Below are 23,505 nucleotides of genomic sequence, written 5' to 3' on the forward strand. Positions count from 1 at the left end.
CAGGGTCGGTCCCCAAGGCGGTAACAAAACCGCTCCAAGGCAGGACAAATGTAGGACAAATGTAAAGCATTTACCAATGTCATCAAAGGATTTTTGAAAGGCAAGCCCACAAACGAGTGAAAGAAACGAGTGAAAGTAATGTGCATGAGGTGGATGTGGTTAGAAGCTCACATAGATACCAACACGTCGGAAAAGTAGCCCTTGCGTGATTCTATGCTCTACCTGACAAGTTGAAGTGTGGAAATGTGAAGTAAAATTTCACCAACATGACAATATTTCATGGGGATGCGGATGAAGGGTTTTACAAAAAAGTTTATTGTGCAAATGGGCATTCCCACAACACTTTAGCTTGAGAATTGTCTGCCCTCATTGCTATCTGCAAGTATACTACATACACAGGAGGAGTGGGGCACATCTGACATCTCAGAGTAGCGGGACAGAGGAGTGTGGCAGACAGCCAGTTCCTTTGTAGGGTAACCCTTGAAAGGGGATGGAAAAGTCATCTTTTAATGAGTGCATCTTTAAGCCTGCCACCTCACACGGTGCAACTGTGTGACACACAGAATAAATGCCTCATCACAAAACTGCATAGAGAAAAGGCAACACGTACATTGAGAGCTGGATACCCTTGCACAGAACGGATTTCTAACTTAGGTGTTAACGCTCTACACAGCTGCACTCCAATTAAAATCTCCCAAGGACATAGGAGGTGGTGGCAGATGACTTTCCTGTTTGCTCTGTGGGTAGGTATAGTGCTAATTTAAGGATTTCGAGGACCGGGCAACGCAAACTTTAGCGGCCTCTTTCAAGAACATCCTCGTAATTTATTACCCATTTATGCTAATTTACAGGGTTGAGATGTTAAATAGAGAGATGTGAGACAGAAAGAACGTTCACTTTTCCTGGGGGGCCTTTAAAAGTGGGGGCCCTGGCCAATTGTCCACTCAGTTCCTGCTTTAAAACGTCTCTGGGTGGGTAGCTGTAGCTGTGGCTGATCAGGCAGAGTCAGGGGCCCAAAGCCCTATTCACTCTGTCCCACACCATCTCCAAAGCCAAACCCTCTTCTCCCTGTGGTTCAAACGGCGAAAAATGTTCTTTAATTTGCTGGTCTGTGTGTATAGGGGGATTGGTAGTCTCTTGGCCCATTTATTAAAAAGAAAGCGACACTTAAGGGACATGTTAGGAGGGAAGCGGGCTCACTGGTCATTTGGGAACTGTGGTACCTGATGGGATACAATAGTAGTGACTTTGGGGCATGCGAGGTGGAGGCACCGGAATGCAAGGAAACGAGTAGAGAGCTGTTGGTAATTCACTCTATTTTATCCCCTACAACGTTTTCAAAATACTTAGCTTGGATCCCAATTCTCCACACTATGTTTTATAAGCTTTTAATTCTGGAAAAATACTTCAGAGTACTGTATAGGCATGCAACGATCACATCATATCGCATTATGTGGGAGTTCGTTTTTTTCAGTCTAACATACTAAGGACACCCGGGACTGCGGCAATTTGTATTTTACGATGTGTTTCTTTGTTGTTTCTTTTCAGTCTTGGAAATGGATTTTGGGTCCTATGGTGCTGTACGTGTGCGAACGGATAATTAGGTTCTGGCGCTCCCAGCAGCAAGTTGTCATTACAAAGGTAAACGCAGCTTCAGGTTTGGGGATAAAAAATATATTGGAACCGGCAATTTTATTAGCAGCTTCAATTTGCCTTTCCTTTTTACGTCCTGTTTCTAATGAATTGTGTGCCGGCATGCCTTTCTTAATACTCCTCACGCTGTGAATAATTACAGCCACATTTTTCATTATACTAAAACTTAACTGATGGTCTTCTTTGATGACTGTGCCACATTAATATGTCAGAAAATGTCAGGATATCTCTCAAGAGGCTGTGATCACAAGTTAATGCTAAAAAGACATTCTCGGATAATACTGCACGAAAACAGTTCCTAGAAGTTCAGAAACTGCCATTGTTTTATAAATGAAAGAAACTCATAGAGTCTTATTAGTATTAAAATGACTGAAATATTAGCCAAAATCTTATTTTATCATCTCCAGCAGTCAGGTAATCACATGGAGTGCCACCATATCACCTAGGAATTGCCCAGATGGAAAAACCAGACCATACGTATTTCGACAAGTATGTAAGCTGACCATCTGTTTGGGGAGCAGTGCAGAAACAGGCACCATTGGAATCTGTTGGTTGACTTCTGGAGGCAGTGGTGTTGGCTCAACTGATCTCAACAAAGTTGATGATGGATCTACTAGTATTTTTTTGTGGTTGTGGTGTATCCGTGTGGACTAGGCTACTGCCTGAATATGTGACAGAACTACTAGGTCCTAAACATCTATAGCCTAAACCACTACTGCTAAACAACTAAAAAGTCTCTACAACTAAGTACTGAACAACTACTGTCTAAACAACAATTGTGCCTGAATAACAATTGCCTGATCAACTAATATATATATATATATATATATATATATATATATATATATATATATATATATATATATATATATATATATAAATATATATATATATATATATATATATATATTCTAACCAACTAATTAACCATAAAACCCAAAAAGAAAACCTTACCTTAAAATTAGTTGTTCAGGTACTTGCAGGATAGAGTGCTGGGGACCTGGGCCAGGCTGTGCTCGAAGGATCCTTGGTAGAGATGATGCAGTGCACAGGGGTACTGTCGCAAACGGGGAAGGCAAGCTGTTACCTCCTCCAAATTTGGACAGCAGGACCTTAGGGCAGTCTGTGTCGAAGGGGTCCACCACCTGTGTTCCAAGGAACACGCTCGTCACCTGGAGAGGAATCCCAGAGAACCGGTCATCGTCTTAGAAGGTGCCTGCTGGAGCAGGGAAGTGACTCCGTCACTCTACAGGAGATTTCTTCTGCCCTTCTGGTGCAGGGTGAAGACAGGGAGTCGCCAGAGCGTGCACACCATGGAAAATGTTGCAGTTGCTGGCTGGAGCTGAGGTTGCAGAGTCACATTAGCCTGGATACTTTGTTGCAGTTACAGCGGTTCCTGGAGCCGTCTGCAGTTGATTCGACAGTCGGGGATGAAGCAGGAGTTGCAGAGGATTCCTGGTGGAAACCTGCAAGCTGAATCTGAAGAGGAACCCACAGGAGAGACCCTAAATATCCCTGAGAGGGGGATTGGCTACCTAACCAGGTATGCACCTATCAGGAGGGGTCTCTGACGTCACCTGCTGGCACTGGTCCTTCAGAGATCTCCAGAGTGTCACCACAACTTGGAAAAAAAGATGGCTAATGCCAGGGACACACTGGAGGAGCTCTGGGCACCACCCGTGGGGTGGTGATGAACAGGGGAGTGGTCACTCCCCTTTCCTTTGACCAGTTTCACGCCAGAGCAGGGACTGGGGGTCCCTGAACTGGTGTAGACTGGCTTAAGCAAGGAGGGCACCATTTGTGCCCTTCAAAGCATTTCCAGAGGCTCTTGTCTAGAGGGGAATTTGTGATTTGCATTCCACTTTCTTAGTATATGGTTTGTGTTGCCCCTAGACCTATTTTCCCCTATTGCAATCTATAGCATTTCCTATTGTTTGCATTGTTCTATGACTATTTACTTTTCTAATTTTGGTGTCTAGTGTATATATTGTGTATAATACTTACCTCCAGAAGGAGTATTGTCTCTAAGATATTTTTGTTACTGCGTCACCCAAATAAATACCTTTATTTTTGGTAACACTGAGTATTGTCTTTACTTGTATAAGTACTGTGTAACTATAAGTGGTATTGCATGAGCTTTACATGTCTCCTAGCTCAGCCTAAACTGCTCTGCTATAGCTACCTCTATCAGCCTAAGCTGCTAGAACACTTCTACTTCACTAATAAGGGATAACTGGACCTGGTATAAGGTGTAAGTACCCAAAGTGCCCACTACAAACCAGGTCAGCCTCCTACAGTCGTCCCACCCAGAGGTAAACTGACATTTTTGTGTATGTTTACGATTGATTGCTATTAACCCCTTAGCTGCTGGGCCTTTTCCCCCCCCAGTGCTGAGCCCTTTTTTGGCTATTTGGGGTAGTTCGCGCTTAGGGCTTCATAACGTTTTGTCCACATAAGCTAACCACGCCAAATTTGCGTCCTTTTTTTCCAACATCCTAGGGATTCTAATGGTACCCAGAGTTTGTGGTTTCCCCTGGAGGAGACCAAGAAAATAGCCAAAATACAGTGAAAATTTTGTTTTTTCAAAAAAAATGGGAAAAAAAGGGCTGCCGAAGAAGGCTTGTGGTTTTTTCCCTGAAAATGCCATCAACAAAGGGTTTCTGGTGCTGAAATCACTATCTTCCCACCTTTCAGGAATGGGCAGACTTGAATCAGAAAACCACATTTTTCAATACAAATTTGGCATTTTACTGGGACATACCCCATTTTTACTATATTTGGTGCTTTCAGCCTCCTTCCAGTTAATGACAGGAATGGGTATGAAACCAATACTGGATCCCGAAATGCTAAACATTTCTGAAAACTAGACAAAATTCTAAATTCAGCAAGGGGTCATTTGTGTAGATCCTACAAGGTTTTCCTACAGAAAATAACAGCTGAAATAAAAAAATATTGAAATTGAGCTGAAAACAACAGCCATTTTTCTTTATGTTTTACTCTGTAACTTTTTCCTGCGATGTCAGATTTCTGAAAGCAATATACCGTTTTGTCTGCTGGACTCTTCTGGTTGCGGGGATATAAAGGGCTTGTAGGTTCATCAAGAACCCTAGGTACCCAGAGCCAATAAATGAGCTGCACCCTGCAGTTGGTTTTCACTCTATACTGGGTATACAGCAATTCATTTGCTGAAATATGAAGAGTGAAAAAGAGGTATCAAGAAAACCTTTGCATTTCCAAAATGGGATCAAGATAAGGTTCTGAGGAGCAGTGGTTATTTGCACATCGCTGAATTCCGAGGTGCCCATACTAGCATGTGAATTGCAGGGCATTTCTCAAATAGACGTCTTTTTTACACACTCTCTTATATTTGGAAGGAAAAAATGTAGAGAAAGATAAGGGGCAATAACACTTGTTTTGCTATTCTATGTTCCCCCAAGTCTCCCGATAAAAATTATACCTCACATGTGTGGGTAGGCCTAGTGCCCGCGACAGGAAATGCCCCAAAACACAACATGGACACATCCTATTTTTTGATAGAAAACACAGCTGTTTTTTCCAAAGTGCCTACCTGTAGATTTTGGCCTCTAGCTCAGCCGGCACCTGGGGAAACCTAGCAAACCAGCACATTTTTGAAAACTAGAAACCCAGGGGAATCCAAGATGAGGTGACTTGCGGGGCTCGGACCAGGTTCTGTTACCCAGAATCCTTTGCAAACCTCAAAAAGTGGCTAAAAAAACAAGTTTTCCTCACATTTCGGTGACAGAAAGTTCTGGAATCTGAGAGGAGCCACAAATTTCCTTCCACCCAGCGTTCCCCCAAGTCTCCAGATAAATATGATACCTCACTTGTGTGGTTAGGCCTGGTGCCTGCGACAGGAATAGATCACACAACGGTCAATGTTGGTCCTTACGTGAGGCAGCTGTTGACCCTGGGGTGATCCATTCCTGACACAGGCACTAGGTGTAGGCACTCAAGTGGGGTAGTGTTTTTATCAGGACAGGTGAGGAGTCACTGGGTGGTAGGAATGTTGTGGATCCCAGCATATTCCTGTAGTTTGTGTGACAGAAATGTGTGAAAAATTAAGTTTTTTTTCAACATTTCAGCTTTGCAGGGTATTCTGGGTAAGAAAACTTTGGGGAATCCACACAAGTCACACCTCTGTGGACTCCCCCGAATGTCTAGTTTTCAGAAATGTTTGGGTTTAGTGTGTTTCTCTATATGGTCGCCGAATCCAGGACCAAAAACACAGGTGCCTGCCTTACAAAACCAGTTTGTTTTGCCATAGATAATTTTGATGTCTCCACAATATGATTTGGGTGGTGGAATTTGGGGCTGAACTAAATTGGGGAGCTCCCAAGAGAGCACTCTCTCTCTCTGCTTGCCGCCGCATTCACCTGCTCTCTGGGTTGGCCTAACCCACTATTACCCAGTTGCACGAACAGCTTGCGAAGGGACAGCAGGACTGTCCTCATCACCTCCCTCATAATGGACTGGAAGAGGAGTTATCGAATGGGACTCCTCTGACTGAAAAATCACTCCCAGAGTCTGCGCCATTGTCCTATCCCTCAGATGCTGTCTCAGTATCTGATGTCTCAGTCTCTGATCCTATGTCGGAGCGGTCCTCTATAAACCGAGTGCAGGCAGCAGTCATCCATCAAGATGCCATCTCTTCTATTGGCTAAACTGTTGCTCTAAAACACTAGCCTACGTAGACAGTCACAAAATCGATGGTGTGTGTGAGATACGTGCAACAGTAGAGGCCACCTTACCTGCGCTTCTTCCCTCAATCAGCACGTACTTTCAAGACACTCAAAAAACACCTTGTCACATACCATTCGTCACAGTCTTTAGCACCTCCTGTGCCCAGTCCAACAATCATTATTGGTGCTCCCACTCCCTCCTCCTCGGATTCCCTCATTACCACCCAGCAAAAGTGCCCTTCATCTCTCCATAGCCGCCCTCCACCCCGCACATACATTTCATTGGTATTATAGCGCAGGTAATGGCTGACTTTACTAATGTACTCAGCTATTTACATAAAATACAGATTTGCTCTTTGCAGTAGGCATATAAACCTTCTGCGCTTCTTTATGGCACTAAAACTGCCACTAGACAAGTCGGACCCTTTTCCCCCCAGGGAAACCACACACATATTGACAAAAGTGATATATATATGACAGCCAACCACCTGAAACTCAACTCAAGCAAAACCGAAATAATCCTCTTTGTCCCACACAAAAACACCTGGGACCCCTCATGGTGGCCCACCACGCTAGGCCCTGCACCCACCCCCGCCAACCACGCACGCAACCTCAGCATCATCCTAGACTCCTCCCTCTCAATGACCCAACAAATCAACGCTCTCACCTCCTCATGCTTCAACACACTCCGTATACTGAAAAACATTCAAATGGATCCCCTCAGAGACCAGAAAAACTGTCACTCACGCACTCATCAGCAGCAGGCTTGATTACGGAAACGCCCTCTATGCCGGCACCACTCTAAAACTCAAGCGCAACCTACACGCATCCAGAACTCAGCAGCACGACTCATCCTCGACCTCCGCCGACACAAACACATCTCTCCACACCTCAAATCCTTCCACTGGCTCCCCATTGACAAAAGGATCACCTTCAAGATCCTCATCCTCGCACACAAATCACTCCACAACACAGGCCCTGCCTACCTCAACGAAAGTCACCTTCCACACCCCCACACGAAACGTCCGCTCAGCTGACCTCTCTCTCGCCTCTGTCCCCCGCATCAAACACACCACCACCGGGGGCAGATCCTTCTCCTACCTTGCACCCAAAACCTGGAACGCCCTCACAACCCACCTTCGCAAGACCCAAAACCTACTTCTTTTCAGGAAGGGCCTCAAAACCTGGCTTTTCGAACAGTGAACCTCCCAGCCCCTTTCCCTCCCCCCGTCCCCCCCCAGTGCCTTGAGACCCTCACGGGTGAGTAGCGCGCTTTATAAATCTCTTTGATTGATATAGATCTACCTCTCTATATATATATATCTATCTACATAGATATATCTATAGATATATCCATGTACATAGATATATCTATCTACATAGATATATATAGATCTATATATACATCTATTTTTTTTTAGTTGTTGTATGGTTTCCTTGGGGGCCAAAATGGCCCCCAGGGAAACCCTACAACATCTAAAAAAAAATATTGCCCCCACAGGGGGTCACCCTGCCCAGGGGTGACCCCCTGTCATTTTATTTTAATTTTTTTATTATTATTTTTTTTTTAATTCCCCGGGGGGGGGGGGCGCGATCGCGCGCACCCAAGGGGGCATCTACCTTTTTTTTTTAATAACAATTATGCCGGGGGGGCGGCCCGTTTTCCGAGGGGGCCGCCCCCCCCAAAGTGAAATCCCTGGCGTCTAGTGGTGTTTCCTGGCCCCCGATCGCAGCTGTGCTGCGATCGGGGGCCAGGAAACACTTTCAGGAAGGCCTCGTAAGAAAGGGGAGACTCTCCCCTTTCTTACGAGGCCTTCCCGAACGTGGGAAAGGCCGTTTTCCCCATCAAAGCAGGAAGCGGCCGCAAGGCTGCTTCCTGCTTTGATGGGGAAAACACCTTTGAAACATCAGCGCGCCGCAACACAAAGGGGCGGGTGGGGGGGAGAGATAAAAAAAAATAAAAAATCCTCGGGTGCGACGCACCCGAGGATTTATTAATACCCTTCCTGGTGTCGGCCACTGGTCGTGACCCGCACCGGGTAGGGTGTGTGGGCGTCGGCCAAAGGTATTTTACTAGCATTATTTTTATGACTGCGGAGACTCAGCACATAAAAAGGTAGCAAACTATTGTAAATGTACACAAAAGTTAAGTTTACCTTTGTGAATCAAGCCCTAATGCCAGCATCATGCAGCTGTGGAGCCAGTACCATCTAGCTTTGGTCCCAGAACCTTGCAGTCTTGGTGCACCCATCATGCTTTATCTGTGCACTCATCATTCACTCAAGGTGGAGCATGTGTACATATACTGTATAGGCCCAGTACAACCACTGTGCAGTCAGCCCCTGTGCTGTAGCATTTCCTTAGTATTTAATGTATTATTGTTCTATATTCCGGCTTTGAGATAATATGCCAACTGCATTACAAGTGCGAATCGTTGGTCGATGGGCAGATGCTGAGCTCACACTTTGTTGTGCAAAAAGAAGTGGAAATACTAAACCACAAAACATCTTCTAAAGCACGGAGAAACTTGCCGGTACCCACGTCACAGCTGTTGGCTACTGTAGAATGATAATAGACTGCATGGCTTTGTGTCACCAGAGATGTAACATTCAAGGTCGCCTCTAGTGTTAATAGTACACTGCATCATTGGACCCTAATAGCTTCATTTTGAGGATAGCTGGTGAGAGGCAACTGCCAAAAAAATGACAAGTGTCCCACCTGCTAGTCTCAAGGTTATCCTGTCCCATTTAGAAGTGATGGACAGCAGGATTTCCAGCGGCAAAGCCTCAGATGGCTTTGCTGGGGAACCTCCTGCTCTGTCTCCCTTACGCCACAGGTCCACCGGGTCACAGTCACCCTTCCTTATGTAGTGACAGGTGACCTTCTCTGAATTTCCTTGGAAGTCTCAGGCACAGAAAATAAACAATGGCCTGATGCGTAAGGAGGAAACTGCTTGCACCTAAAGGTCGCTGATTTTTGCTTCACTAAATCAAACACCTGCTTGGGGGTTTATTCTAGTAAAACCAAACATGAATGCTAGCGAATGACAAAACATGCATCCCCTGCACCAGCAGATACACTGATGGCACAGAGATCTCTGCCAGGCAGGTAATGATCTCATAAGGGTACCTCCCCTGACACGATAAACTGGTGGGCAGCTGCAAAACCTTAAATGAGTCCCTAGGATCAGTACATCTGTGTGTATTATTATTAGAGCTCAGGGCATGTCTGTGTTATCAGAAGATAACAGCTCCGCGTCACAGTATGCAGTTTGTATTACAGCAGTGTAGCTATCAAAGGGTAACTGCGCACTCCGTGTCAATACATTACTGAAGAACAAGATGCTAAATCGAAATGTTGTATTAGATAGTAACAAGGGCATAGTAAGGGGTAAAGAGCGCCAAACCGCTTCCTTTATGTAGAATAGCATAACTGATACACTGCAGTAGCCTCTTAGCATTATCACTTGCACTAAGCTGATATCTTATCTCAGTTGCACATTGCAGTGCGCAATTCTGCCTCTTTGTGGCATAGGAGCGAAGGTGCTATGAAAGTGACCGAGCCGGGAGAAAGGGCATGGAGCTACCATTCAGGTATCGGCTCTTTCTTTGTGGCATGATACAGTGCAGCCCTGTACTGCGGCTTTGTTGAGAGGCCTGTAAAAGTGGTGTGGGCCATCGCCCAAACCTCTGAGTGGTCCAGAGTTGCGTTGGCAACGGCACGTGAGCCCCTTACTAATCACTTTAAAGCTCATTACAGGCATCGCCAGGACTAGGCAGCATCAAGGCAAGATAGTCTCCTTCACCACACAGTACTAAGCACAAAGTCCCAGAGCAGAGTAGGACCCTGTGACTGTACTCGGAGATGTCAGGGTCAGAGAGTGACATACAGCTCTTTTGAGTAACCTTGGATGCCCAGACATTGCCACGCTCAACACACCACCCCCACCCCAGACGGCCCATTCCAGCAAATACTCACAATAGTTCATGAATCAGTTTCTTGCTTTGGGAAATATTGGCAGCAGTTGATTAACATTGATTCACACCATGTTTGCCCTATTTATATGAGGGCCATAAATCATTGCGTCATATCACAGGCATGCAATAAAGGCCATAAATCACATTGTCATCCATGAGGTTGAAAGCTCATGAGTTTATGCCTACATTTTGTGCATTCTAGTCATAAATCACTTTTGACATATTAAAAAACTCCCATAAATTGCCGATATCTGCATATCACATGCCCATCAATCAATTTGCCATAAATCATTTAAGCGAAGCGTTTAGTCCTTTGGGTATCTTGCCCCTTGGCGTTAACGTTATTCCTTTTTTATGTAGGAGAGTACTCATTTTCTTTTAGGCTTAACTCGCTACCTTGCTTAGTCCTTGTGTCCAACTTTCCGGCGGACCCGGGCTGCAAGTGCCTGTTTCATGTACCTCCCGGACTGCCTCACCCTGCCATGAGGCATCCAAAGGTAAGAAGCCCTGCCACCCCGCTGCATTGGGTGTGGCCTTCTTTGTTCTTTAACGCTCCTTTTCCGCCACGCTGCCTTTGGGTTACCGCTTAATAGGTGGCTCCCCCCATTTCGGTCCATCTTATTTGTAGCCTGCTAGCGCAGGGCAGGCCATAAGTTGTACCAAAACACGTCTGTCCCCAGTGAAGACAAGTGTACCCCATCTTTCCCAAAGTATTCTGGTCTCTGCAAGTTGATTAGCCCGTGTCTGATGCTTTCCCAGCCATTTGCGACTCAAAATGTTTTCACTGACACGTTTAGCTTTTTTCTTGAATTGTCTAATGCTCCTGCTGAATTGGTCCCCCTCCACTTCGGTCTGGGGATGATCTCAGACCATATCAGCATTGTGCTACCCAGCCGCCTTGCTGCCCCGTGAGGTTTTCCCTGATGCTTTCCAGTAGGCCCTTCCTACCAAGTTGAGCTAGGTCATTGCCCCCTAGTTGTATTATTACCACGTCAGGCTTCATGTGCTGTGCGGCTGGCAGCTCCCCTAGTGTGTCCTGTAGGTGCTTTCACTTTGTGCCTGGGAAACCGAACCATTCTATGTTTGTTCGCTGGGGGTATTGCTCCCTCCTGGGACCTCTCGTCTCCCACCAGACTCGGGCTCTCTGTACAAAGGAGTGTCTGATCACCCATGCCGTTCTGTGTTCCGCACCTGTATGTGGAAGGGGACAGTGAGGTTCTTACCTGTTTTACCCCCAGCCTTTCCTTCTGCTCCTGTAAGTGTGGGTGTGAAGGGGGGAAGAGGGAGGAAGGGGGGCTGCTACTCATGTTTGTTTGGTTGTAGCCTTTATAAGCATTGATCTCCACTTCCCAATTGCTTTTTTGCCTGCCGCCGGCATGCCGTGTTGTGCCGCTGATGTCGCTGCCCCTATCCGGAACAAGTGTGTACCATATTCGCTTGCTGTGAGCCCTGCCCTGGTCAGCGCCCTTTTGAGCACTGCCTTGAATTGAAATGTGCTCAAGCATTCACCATTCTCGTGCTTCAGGAGCTCACTGTGCACCGCCGTCCTCAGCTCTAAGTACCTCTGCACATTGCACACTGGGCATAATTGACGGTCGTCCAGGCATCTTAACTCCACTTTGGCCCCTTTTCCCAGCTGGTTGGTTTTGGATTCCTTAGTAGTATTTGCATGATCTCTTGGCCTGAAGAGCGTGCTTTTGAAATTGTTCAGGCATAGATTGTTTAGCACCCCCACCAATTGTCTTAGTGTGTTGAATTCAATGGGGTGCTGCCAATTCCTAGCGGGTCCTTCTAGCCTGAGCCACACTTTCATTGCTTCCTTTATGTAATGGGAGTCGGTTGGATCTCTTCCTGTTACTAACTTACTAAAATGTGCCACTGCGGTTAGATGTGCCTGCACCCATGACTTGGATTTCTTCTGTGTGAAAGCCCACTGTATACATTTCTCCACTGCTTTTGTGGCTTCCTGGTGATCCTCATAGGCCCTTAAACCTGTGACCTCTTGTACTGTTCTCACACTTGCAGCATACCGTCTCGCTGTTTTTGGGGCTAGTGCGTGTTCTGTCAATAGTGCTCCTGAATCTCTCCACCTGGAATCGAGAGAGTGCATCTGCTTTAGTGTTTTTTGTGCCAGGTACGTGCCTCGTCTGAATGTCTAGGTTGTTTGCTAGTTGCACTTTTACCAGGTGTTTCTACAATTTTAACACCATTGCGCACTGGGATGCCCCTCTATTAATCATGTGTACAACCGCCTGGTTATCTGACCACAGTGTGAGCTTCATGTCCTTCAGCTGTTCTTGCCAGATTGTTAGTGCCACTACAATGGGGAATAATTCCACTAGCATGATGTTCCTTGTGAGGCCCAATGCTGCCCATGTCTGTGGCCAATTCTTGGTGCACCATCTATCCTTGAATATGGCCCCGAAACCTATGCTGCCTGCTGCATCAATATAAAGTTCGATCTGCTTTGTGAACATACAGCCTTCTCTCCCTATTCAGGTGCCATTGAATTCTACTAAAAATGACAGCCAAGTCCTCAAATTCTGCTTCACCCCTGAGTCCAACCTGACATGATGATGTTTTTTCTCTAGCCCCCTAGTCAAATGCATAATTAACCTGGCAAACACCTTTCCTGCTGGGATGACTCTTGCTGCAAAATTAAATTTTTCAATCAACTCTTGGAGCTCCCCCAGCATGGCCTTCTGCTTGCCCAGCAACCTCTGGATGTCCTTTGCCAGGTCCTGGACTTTGTCTTGGGGCATGCTGGATGTGCCTGCTTCTGAGTCCAGCTCTATGCCAAAGAAAACTATCTTGGTGGTAGGGCCCGTAGTTTTGTCCTCTGCCAGTGGAACCCCCAGCTATGGTGTTAAGAATTGGAATGCGTCCAATAAATCCTGACATTCTGACCCTCTGGGCTGCTCTACGAATAGAAAGTCATCTAGGTAGTGTAGTTTCCCACCCCTTGGGTGTTGTTTATGCAGGGCCCAACCTATGAATGTGCTGAATTTTTCAAAATATGCGCATGATATGGAGCAACCCATGGGGAGAGGTTTGTCAAAGTATGTTTCCCCTTCAAACTTGAAGCCCAGGAGGTGGTAACTCTCAGGGTGAACAGGGAAGAGCCTGAAAGCTGACTCTATGTCTGTTTTCGCCATCAAGGTGCCACGCCCTTTTGTGTGCACAATTTCTACTGCATCCTCCACTATGCGTACCCCACCGCGCAGTCGTCAGGGTCAATACCATCGGTCACTGGGGTAGGAGAGGTGGTGAATAAGAATAAATTTGCCTTGCTTTTTTTTTTAGACCACTCCTAGGGAAGATATGACCAGGCCAAGGGGAAGGGGGCCCTTGCCACGGGCCTTCTACCTTCCCCAGCTCCTTCTCTTTGTTAAATTTTTCTTTTAATATCTCAGGGTGGTCCCTTGCTGAGCACCGGCTCCTTGCCTCCACCTAATGCATGTTTCCTCTTGAAGGGATTCTAAAACCTCACTCAAAACCTTCACATATGAAGCTTGCATACTTTTTGTTTTCATATTCGTTGGCTAACTGCCTCAATCTGACTGTGTTTATGGGGTATCTAGCCAACTCCACTTCTTTCCTTAACCAGGCTATGATGCTGCTTTGCTTACTTCTTTTTCTCTTTATCCCTCTTGTGGCTGCTTCCTCTTCCCCTTTTGCATTCTTCTGTGGGATGCCCCTCCGCATTTGGAGCACACATGTCTGAATTTGCAAGCCGCCCCCAAGTGCATTCCTCCTTGTAGTATTTGAAACATACCGCTGTTGCTCCCTTCCCAGTCTGTGACCCCTTCCACTGCGTGTACTGTTGCAGTTTGTAGAAGGGCTTCACCTTCTCCTGCCTTCCTTTCTGATAGCTCCCACAAAAGGGCTGCTCGCCCTTACCTGCCCTTCTCCTTGCCTCTCTTGCTATCATCATCTTGTGCATGTAACCAGCCACATCTTCCTCATCGCATTCCATGTCTGGGTGAGCCTGCATTTTCAGCCTGAAACCTTTGTCGTAATCTAGCCAGGCATCCCCTGTGAATTGCCTCTGTGCCTCATGTATCTTTGACTCATAGAGCCATAAGTCTTTTGAGCAGTGTGGACATTTTTCAAATATGATACAGGCCATGATTCTAAATGCATCCCATCAGTTATTGAAATTCTTCTCTTTCCTCACCCTGTTTCTCTCTCTCCTCTCTACTTCTTTCTGGTCAGCTGTGGTCAAATCTAAGCCTTTGACTTGAATCTCTAGGAGTGAGAATATGTCAATAAACTCCCTGTGCCAGATTCGTTCTTTCACCGCTAGCGGTATCATACTTGCCAGACCTGGTGCTGGTGCTAGTGCTACCATGCATGGCCTCCTTAGGCTGCCCCTTTTGTATGCCTCTGGGGCCAACCCACTAGCTGATGGGCTGCGCCGCCTGTGCACTTCCTTTTCTGTGTTACTGCCCAAGACTCGGGTTGGTAGCACCCTTGTGCATGTGGATATTGACTCCTCCTCCCCCTGGTTGGGTGATGGGCATCGCTCGCACAGTGCTTCTGTTCTAGACACTGAGGACCCCTTCCCCTGGGTCCCTCCTTGGTTCCGCCCCCCAGACCCTTTTGCTTTGCGTGCTCCCCCTCTTTCCAAATAGCAAAGGCCCTATTGACTTTAAACATTCTTGGACAATCACACTGATTTGCTCACCATTATTTTTCTTTGCTCGCTTGCTTGGACCTGGGGCCACTGCCGCTGGGAGCTCGCCTGCTTCTTTCCTGTACCTTTTTTTGCCTCTTCTTCTTGCGTTCCACTGCCGCTTTTTTGACTCTCCGGATGGATCCCCCTCATCCCTGGTTGTGCCGCTAGGCCTGTCGTCGGTGTGCTCTTCTTGCGTTGGTCCATCGCTTGTTCCACCTCCCCTTATCTGTTTCAGGATCCAATCTTTGCAGTACGTTGCCACCGCTTCCCTTGCTGCCCTGATAATTTCCTCTAAATTGAGTTCTTGGTTGGCACCATGGTTCTCCATGTTGAGTTGTGTTGCTGATGGACCCTGGCTCGCTGCTGTCAGGGTCTTGTCACCCCAACTGGGCTGTCCGCTGTTTTTGATTGTTACTCTATGCGGGTTGCGTCGCCCACTGGGCTGTCCCCGGTTGAGATTGCACTTGTGGTTGTAACCAGGTCGCGTCGCTCCCCCAGGCTGTCATTGGCTGCCCGCTCTGTTTTGCTGCCCACTAGGCTGTCCCCACTTGAGTTTGCGATTGTGGTCGCAGCCAGGTCACGTCGCCCACCAGGCTGTCCCTGGGTGCCTGCTCTGGTTTGCTGCTTGGTCAACTCAGGTCGTGTCGCTTTATTGGCTGTCCCTGGTTGCCCCCCACTGTTGTTGTTCCTGTCCCACTCGGGTTGCATCCCCGGTTGACCTGCGTTGTGTAAATACTCTTCTTTTGAAGTAGTTGAAACAGGCTGTGTATATAAGTGTTAGCCTGCCCAGTAAGGTTGCTGTAGCGTGTGTCCCAATTATATGTGATCAAAATTATCAGGATTAAACTATTTGTACCGGCGAGGGGGCTTGCTTCCGCTTGCCCTCCTTGCATTGGTAGCCAAGGGGTTAATGTTTTGTAGACTGGGGAGGGGGTGTGGCCCTGCAGCACGCTTTCTCCTCCTCCGCCCGACCTTGGCAGGGGGTTCACTTTTTGCAGTAATGGGAGGGGGGTGGCGTGGCCTTACCGCCCGCTCTCTTCCGCTGCACACTGCCTTTGTTGCCCATGCCTCGCACTGCTCTTGCTGGTGGCTCCGGTTTAACTTATCGAGGGATTAGGGGGAGGGGGCGTGGCTACATTCTCCGCACACTCTGTCCCAGCCTCAGATGACTTTGGGGCTTTGGGAGTCCCTGGGCCAGCACCTTTGCACGATGCCGGTCCACCGCCTTTGGAGCCCCCGTGCCAGTACCTGTGCTCGATGCCGGTCTACCGCCGCTCCAACCCGATCCTCGGCTCCTTGCTTGTGTCCCCCACACTGACTTCAAGGCAAGCCTCTCCTCGGACGCTCCGACCCGATCGCTGCTAGTTCGGGCTGCAAAGCAGCTTTCACGTCGAGTCTTATTGGTCTCCTGCTTCGTCCCCTTTGTGTTGCTCCCCGGCTGCCCAGGTAATAAGGAGGGGTTGTGGGCCAGGCAGCATCCTTTCAAGCCCCCACCTATACTCCCATGGCACAGTGGGGGACATTAAAAAAATACTTTGGCCCCCATTGGGCCAATCTTGGTTATTGCCCCCTTTCTGCTCCCCCCCGTATGGCGAGGGCTCAGAAGGGCAGGGGGGTGATTGACTGAAAGGGGGAAGACCACTTCCGGTCTCCCCTTTGTTTGCACACCCCTTTTTGGTGTGCTTTTCACAAGGGCCTCGGAGAGGTTTCCACTCCGGGCCCTCGAGCCCCCTTCGGGTGCGGGCCATGACCAAAATGTGGCATTTGCAGCACTGTTACAGCCATGATTTCTGAAGATGCAGGTTAGCTGCAGCAACACATCAATACTGCATGCATGTTCTGAGCTCGGAGAGCTGATATCCACAGTATTCACTAAAAATCGTGCTGCTGTAACACAAAAGGACTGACATCTGGCAGGGCTGATTGATCCACATTAAAAAAATGTCTTCATCTGAAGAAACTGGGAATACGAGCATTGTTAACAAATGTTCCATTGTTTCCAACATATGACGTCACTGTACAACCGCAGAAGGTGTCTAGCGGTACTTTTTCCCCTTAGGTAGTTAGTTTTTACCTTGTAAATTAAATCGAAGGCTAGTTCATTAAAAAATGCTATACAGTGGAGACATATAGCAAAGGCTAAAAAGACATGATCATAAAAGTATATAATATACTTTAGAAAACCTGGAGCTACTTTATCAAAATGTGTAGCTGAAAGTACAACCTTCAAAAAAGGAGGTGTTTTTCAATTAAGAATTTGTACTAACTGCAAATATGATTGGTTACTGTAAATAAAATGATACTAGTGGTCATGCAGCACTCATTATGCCACCCACTGAACTACCTTTTAAAACATCTCAGGCCACAGGGCATAGTAAAGTTTTAAACTGCCATTTTGATGTTTCAAAATAAACCTTTTGCCGGGCCAAAACCTTCCTTTTGAATACATCTAAATCATCCATAAGGTAGGCTCTAAAAAGCCCATAGGGCAGGGGGCATTGTATTTAAAAAGTAGAACTTGTGTTATTTTGTTTTACATATCTTGGTAGTGAAAAACTACTAAATTAGTTTATCAGTATTGTAAGGCCTACCTCTCCCATAACAAAGGGTTATCTTATTATGTTTAATGTGGTCTAACTTTTGAATGGAAGCAGGTAGCAATGTCATGTTTAGACTTAAACAAATTGTAATTTGGCATCGTTGAAGCCGTATTTTAAGTCACAGTTCTGAAAATAGAGTTGGCATTCTCCTGCCCTAACCATGTTTGTGCCTCTGCCAGTGTCCTAGCAATGACTGTGACTAGCTCTGCTATTAGCGTTTGTGTATTCCTACCCGACAATGAGACAAAGGCGACTGGGTGAAGGCAGGAAGGGAAATCTGACACTAGTCTTTTGTCACCCCAGACTTTTTGGAGCCTCGACAGGGAAGGAAAGAACATCCCAGAGCCATATGTGGAGGTAGTCTAGAAGATTCCCCCAATTAAAAGGCTGGCAACAGATATCAATATTGGAGCCTCTGAACACTCCTTAAATACACTTCTGGACCTGTGGACATTACAGAAAAAGGACTGCCTTTTCCTCAGAGGACTGCCCTGTTGTTATTAATGGGCACCCAGTTGCTTGAGGCCTACCTTGATCCCCAGTGAACTGCCCTGCTGCTTGAGGCCTACTCTGTTTTGAGAAGAAAGACTGGACCTGCTCACTTCATCCCAGGCTAACCTGAATGACTCCAAGGGTCAGTTGGCTAACCTCCTGTTCAGAGCAGGAGGGACACAGCAAGCTCCACAGCCCTTCCAGCAGCTGACCAGCTCCAACTGGATCTGCCTCTACCTGCAACCGAACCTGCCTGAGCCTTACTGACTTCTGCTACAGTGAGTCTCTGATCCCCAAGAGATGCCTTTACAGGCCCTGGACCCTTGGTTGCCATCAGAGTGAACTCCTCTGGAAGAAAGGGAGACATTCGGAGGTTCTGGACTCTTCAACGCCGCAAATGGGGTCGTTCACACTAAGAATCTGCTGCCTGCGATGACCGAAATGTGAAGCTCCGGTGAACCTGACTCTTCGTGTTACAGTGACCACCACTGACGAAAGTCAACACGAGATCTGTACTTTGTGATATAGCAATGATAGCCCACAGTGATCACCAACGCAAAGCTCCAGCAACGACCATACGCGACATCCAACCAGATCTTTCCACTATAAGGGCAACTATCTGTGCAACAAGCCTGCTTTTTTCTCTACAGTGATGACCATTCACAACACTCTTCCTGCTCCTTGTTGACTCTTCTACCACAAAATGAACTCTTTGTGCTGGCCTTTGAGAAGGTAACTTTTTCAGTAGGACTAAACTGGTCCCTGTAACGGGCCTGCGCTCCACCACTGTCGGCCTGAACTTGTGACTTTCCCCTGGTATAGCATGACCAGATGTCTGTGAGTGGCACTTGTTGCTTTTAGGTGCTACACTTACCTAGATTTTCGAAATTCAATATTTCAGTTTCTACTGTTTAGATTTTTTTTGTTTTGTTCTCATTTTATTTATTAAGGTTTCCTCTAGTTTTCTAAATTGGTGTGGGGTTTTTCTTGTGTTTTGTTTTCACTTTATAACCTTTTGTGGCTGCATAAATGCTTAACACAGTGCCTCTAAGTTAAGCCTGATTGCTTTTGTGCTCAGCCACCCAACGGTTTAGCAGAGGTTACTTTAGTAGCTTGACAAGGATTGTGGTTGTTGCTTGAGTAGAGTTTTAACCCCCCTCAAACAGCCCGATTCCTCACACCTATTTTCTCCTATTCCACAGTTAGCATTTATCAATTGTAATAAGGTAAACCAGTGTTAGTCAATGGTATAGCCAGGCCCAAAATAAGTGAAAAATGAATTTAGGAGTTTTTCACTGCCAGGAAATGTAACACTTTGGAAACACATGTCCTAAGTATTAAATACAATGCACCTTACCCTATGGGCCTTTATACCATATGTGTAACAAGTATTAAAAAGGAAGGTTTAGGCCTGGTAAAAGGTTTATTTTGCCAGATCGGAATGGCAGTTTAAACATGCACTATAAGCTGCAGTGGCAGGTCTGAGACATGTTTTAAAAGGCTACTTGAGTGGATGGCACAATGAGTGCTGCAAAACACTAGTAGCATGTAGTACCATATACTAGGGACTTGCAGGCAAATAAAATGTACCAATCACATGTAAGTCAATTTTACCATGTTTTAAGGACCAAGCATAAGTACTTTAGCACAGGTTAGCAGAGGTAAAACACCATCTATTTGGTTCGACAAAGGAAGGAAAATGTCTAGAGTGACCCTACAGAAAGGGTCATGTCAAACACTAATTCATTGGAATGTGGAAAACACATGACAGGAAAGTCAGAAAAAGCTAGATGTCTACCATAAGTCTTAGTCCACTGAGATACATAACGTGCACATGAAATGATCATGTGGCCAATAAACTAATACATTTATCTGCATCCCCTTTCAATATGATGAAACAGTTGGGAGAAACAGTAATATGGAAATGTACATGTTAATTTATTTAACTTCTGCAAATATCACAATTTTCCTGACTCTCAAAATAAAACTGCACCAGGCAATAGATACCAAGAGTAAATCTTGTTTCACCCTTGAGAAAATTATCACTGCCTTATGATGCCAATTCAACTTTACGCCTGTCCAAAACTCCCTCTTGCTTTAGGAAGAGATACTCACCAGTGGCAATAAATTAAGACTGGTATACTTAAAAAGAAGTAATCACCAATATTGGAGTACTCTATGGGAAACTGCATGGGGAAAACACGAGCCCCCCACCTTTTCTCAGCTCCCCCTTGACAGATCATTGCAAAACTTTCCAGGCAGCAGCTGAAGTGACCAGGACACTAGATTCAGATTTCATCAATTTTATTTGGATACAACATACATTCAAAAAAGTTGAAACAAAACACTGTATACTTAAATAAATACACTAAAACAGCTACAAAAAGTAATATAAAATAATATCCATATCAACGAATACAGCATCTCTATAAAAATACAAAATAAAACCATCAATATGGAAATGCAATTGAAAAAACAGAACCACACGGATCAGTAAGGTTTTAACCCCTTAGGTGCCGGGCCTTTTCCCCTCCTGTGCCAAGCCTTTTTTTTGGCTATTTGGGGTAGTTTGCGCTTAGGCCCTCATAACATTTTCTCCATATAAGCTATCCATTCCAAATTTGTGTCCTTTTTTCCAACATCCTAGGGAATCTAAAGGTACCCAGAGTTTGTGGGTTCCCCTTGAGGAGACCAAGACATTTGCCAAAATGCAGCAAAAATGTGGGTTTCTTGGGAAAAATGGGGGAAAAGTGCTGCAGAAGAAAGCATTCAACACAGTTTTGGCATTTTACTGGGACATGCCCAATTTTTACTATTTTGTGTGCTTTCAGCCTCCCTCCAGTTAGTGACAGAAATGGGTGTGAAACCAATAGTGGATCCCAGACAGCTAAACATTTCTGAAAAGTAGACACAATTCTGAATTCAGCAAGGAGTCATTTGTGTAGATCCTTTAAGGTTTTCCTACAGAAAGTAACAGCTGAATTAAAAATAAAATTGAAATTGAGTTGGAAAAAACAGCCATTTCTGTCCACATTTTCTTCTGAAACTTTTCCACCTAGGGCAGATTTTTAAAAGCAATATACTGTTACGTTTTCTGGACTGTTCTGGTTGCGGGGATATATAGGCTAGTAGGTTCATCAAGACTCAGAGCCAATAAATGAGCTGCACCTTGAAATGGGTTTTCATTGTATATCGGGTATACAGCAATTCATTTGGTAAGATATAAAGAGTGAAAAATACGTATCAAGGAAACCTTTGTATTTCCAAAATGGGCCCAAGATAAGGAGTTTAGAAGCAGTGGTTATTTGCACATCTCTGAATTCAGGGGTCCCCTTACTAGCATGTGAATTACAGGGTACTTCTCAAAATAGACTTCTTTCTACACTGTCTTACATTTGGAAGGAAAAATATAGAGAAAGACAATGGATAATAAAACTTGTTCTTCTATTCTGTGTTCCTCCAAATCTCCTGATAAAAATGGTACCTCACTTGTGTAGGTAGGCCCAGTGCCCGCAACAGGAAATGCCCCAAAACGCAACATGGACACATCACATTTTTACATTGAAATCTGACGTGTTTTTTTGGTAAGTGCCAAGATGTGCATTTTGGGCTGTAGCTCAGCCGGCAGTTAGCGAAACCTACAAAACTTGTGCATTTTTTAAAACTAGACACATAGGGGAACCCAGGAAGGGGTGACTTGTGGGGCTCTCACCAGGTTCTGTTACCCAGAATCCTTAACGAACCTCAAAATGTGGCAAAAAACACATTTTCCTCACATTTCCATGCTGCAAAGTTCTGGAAACTGAGAGGAGCCACAAACTTACTTTCACTCAGAATTCCCCCAAGTCTCCCGATAAAAATGGTGCCTCACTTTTGTGGATAGGCCTAGTGCCCGCGATAGGAAACATCCCAAAATGCAACATGGACATATCACATTTCTACATTGAAAACTGACGTGTTTTTTGGAAAGTGTCTAGCTGTGGATTTTGGGCTGTAGCTCAGCCGGCACTTATGGAAACCTACCAAATCTGTGCATTTTTAAAAACTATACACCTAGGGGAACCCAGGATGGGGTGACTTGTGGGGCTTTCACTAGGTTCTGTTACCCAGAATCCTTTGCAAACCTCTAAATGTGGCTAAAATACACTTTTTCCTCATATTTCGGTGCTGAAACATTCTGGAGTCTGAGGGGAGGCACAAACGTCCTTGCACCCTGAATTACCCCAAACCTCCTGATAAAAATGGTACCTCACTTGTGTGGGTAGACCTAGGCCCTACAACAGGAAATGCCCCAAAGCACAACGTGGACACATCACATTTTTACATTGAAAACTGACGTGCTTTTTTGCAAAGTGCCTATCTATGAATTTTGGCATCTAGCTCAGCTGGCACCTAGGGAAACCTAGCAAACCTATACATTTTTTAAAACTAGACACCTAGGGTAATCCAGAATGGGGTAACTTGTGGGGCTCTGGCCGCCAGGTTCTGTTACCCAGAACCCTTTACAAACCTCACATTTTGGTGAGGGAAAGTTTTGAAATCTGAGAGGAGCCACAAACTTCCTTCCACTCAGCATTCCCCCAAGTCTCCTGATAAAAATGGTACTTCACTTGTGTGGGTAGGCCTAGCGCCCACGACAGGAAACGCCCCGAAATGCAACATGGACACATCACATTTTTACATTGAAAATGGGCGTGTTTTTTGGAAGGTGCCTAGCTGTGTGGATTTTGGGCTGTAGCTCCGACGGCACTTAGGGAACCCTACCAAACCTGTGCATTTTATATATCTAGACACTTAGGGAAACACAGGATGTGATAACTTGTGGGGTTCTCACAAGGTTCTGTTACCCAGAATCCTTTCAAACCTCAAAATGTGGCTAAAAAAACACTTTCTCTTAACATTTTGGTGATGCAAAGTTCTTGCTTCTGAGGGCAGCCACAAACCTTTCACCCAGCATTCCCTCACATCTCCTGATAAAAATGGTACCTCACTTGTGGGGGTAGGGCTAGTGCCTGCGACAGGGAAGTGTTCAAAACACAACATGGACACAACAAAATGATCTATTACAATACTACCTGTTTTTGCAAGGGGGCACCTGTGTTTTTGGTTCTGGGCTCGGCAGCAATCCAGGAAAACCTATTAAACCCAGGCATTTCTGAAAACTAGACACCCGGTGGAGTCCAAGAAGTTGTGACTTGTGTGGATCCCCCAGTGTTTTCTCACCCAGAATCCCCTGCAAACCTAAAATTTTGCTATTTTTTTTTAAATTTTCCTCACATTTATACCAAACCTAAGCCTTACTAATAGCAGTGTAAGGTTCCAACCTCTGATCTACTCTAGCTACACCACCCATATGCTTATTGTAGTCTAAAATGCATGCAGGTTTGTGAAATTTAGAAACCCGA

General features: G+C 45.7%; 1 protein-coding gene across 1 annotated transcript in view; it reads left to right on the forward strand.

The window, feature by feature from the left end:
• Nucleotides 1–23,505, forward strand: part of NOX3 (NADPH oxidase 3) — a 543,543-nt gene that overhangs the window by 336,593 nt on the left and 183,445 nt on the right. Inside the window, exon 8 of the mRNA XM_069234670.1 lies at nucleotides 1,549–1,641. Coding sequence (XP_069090771.1) covers nucleotides 1,549–1,641 — 93 coding nt within the window. The remainder of the gene's footprint in view (nucleotides 1–1,548; nucleotides 1,642–23,505) is intronic.

The sequence above is a fragment of the Pleurodeles waltl genome, chromosome 5 (genome assembly GCF_031143425.1).
Source record: "Pleurodeles waltl isolate 20211129_DDA chromosome 5, aPleWal1.hap1.20221129, whole genome shotgun sequence".
Classification (NCBI taxonomy): domain Eukaryota; kingdom Metazoa; phylum Chordata; class Amphibia; order Caudata; family Salamandridae; genus Pleurodeles; species Pleurodeles waltl.